General features: G+C 46.9%; 1 protein-coding gene across 1 annotated transcript; it reads left to right on the forward strand.

Annotated features, from left to right (window-relative positions):
* Positions 1-235: 235 nt before the first annotated feature.
* Positions 236-661, forward strand: LOC149795656 (uncharacterized). The gene has a single exon (XM_089963833.1). The coding sequence runs from the start codon at positions 236-238 to the stop codon at positions 659-661; it is 426 nt and encodes a 141-aa protein (XP_089819959.1).
* The last annotated feature ends 879 nt before the right edge of the window (positions 662-1540 follow it).

The following is a 1540-nucleotide window of genomic DNA, read 5'->3' on the forward strand; positions in this document are numbered from 1 at the left end:
CACACCATAAGGTGTCTGTGTGGTTTTATAACACACTTTATCCAGGTAACAAGGAATTTTCTGTATTATTGTAACAACTATTCCATCCAAAGTGTGCAGTAAATACACAGGAAAGGATATCGAGCCATGACCAAAATTATTCTCCATTAACACAAATATTTTATTGGTTTGTTCAAGAAACTGATTTGTATACAATGTATGAAATTGTGAAACTGTACAGCAGAAACTTCGTCAGATGCGAGACACATGGCTGAGCAACAAAACAGATGAGATCCAGTGCTATGCAGACAGGCATGACATAAAGAACATCTACAACGCCCTGAAAGAAGTGTATGGACCTACATCCTCTGGATCATCCCTCCTTCATAGCGCAGATGGGAACACACTACTTACAGACAAAGAGAAGATTATTCATCGATGGACTGAACACTTTGACAGCGTTATGAATCGCTCTTCATCCATCAACGATGAAATCATCAGTCGTCTGCCCCAACTACCCATCAGCGAAGCACTGGATGATTCTCCAACCTTGATCGAGACACAGAAAGCGATACGTCTGCTCTCCAGTGGCAAAGCCCCCGGTTCAGACTCCATCCAAGCTGAAGTCTACAAGGAGGGGGGCACATCCTTTATAGAAAGGCTCCACCAACTGTTTTACTGATGTGGCAGGAAAAGAATATCCCCCCCCCCGAATTCCCCCAACTACCCATCAACGAAGCACTGGATGATCCTCCAACCTTGCTCGAGACACAGAAAGCGATACGTCTACTCTCCAGTGGCAAAGCCCCTGGTTCAGACTCCATCCCAGCTGAAGTCTACAAGGAAGGGGGCAGATCCCTGATAGAAAGGCTCCACCAACTATTTTTAATAATGTGGCACCAAGAGACGATCCCCTATGAATTCAAAGACGCGTTCATAATCCACCTGTATAAGCGCAAAGGGAACCGCCAGGCCAGCGACAACCACCGGGGTATAGCTTTGTCTACAAGACAGTTGTGCACCCCACACTACTTTACACATGCAAAACATGGACGGTGTACCAACGCCAGGCCAGGAAGCTGAACCACTTTCCCACCACAAATCTCAGGAAAATCTTCAACATCAAGTTGCAGGACAAGGTTCCAGACCTTGAGGTACTCGCCCAAGCAGGTCTGCCCAGCATCCACACCATCCTGATGCAGTCCTAGCTATGCTGGGTGGGTAATGTTGTGTGTATGCCAGACCACTAGCTGCCTAAAAGAATCTTCTATGGCGAGCTACAGCAAGGCTATTGATCTCACAGAGGTCAGAAGAAATGCTTCAAAGACAATCTGAAAGCTGCATTGAAAGCGTTCAACATAAACCTTGATTCCTGGGAGCAAAGAGCAGCGATCGAGTCACTTGGCGTTCCTCCGTGCACAAAGGATCCAAGATGTGCGAATCTAGCAGGACAGCAGCTGCAGAGCTGAAGAGGGAAGCCAGAAACGTGCGTGCCATCAACCCTCTTTGATGTTCCACTCATCCCTTGTCCCTTATGCAACCGAACATTCCGTGCAAGGAT

Source organism: Sinohyriopsis cumingii, chromosome 7 (assembly GCF_028554795.1).
Source record: "Sinohyriopsis cumingii isolate HCF-2022 chromosome 7, ASM2855479v2, whole genome shotgun sequence".
NCBI classification, from domain to species: Eukaryota; Metazoa; Mollusca; class Bivalvia; order Unionida; family Unionidae; genus Sinohyriopsis; species Sinohyriopsis cumingii.

Excerpts from the sequence above, each read along its gene's own strand:
- LOC149795656 (XM_089963833.1), top strand. The coding sequence starts at position 236 with ATGCGAGACACATGGCTGAGCAACAAAACAGATGAGATCCAGTGCTAT.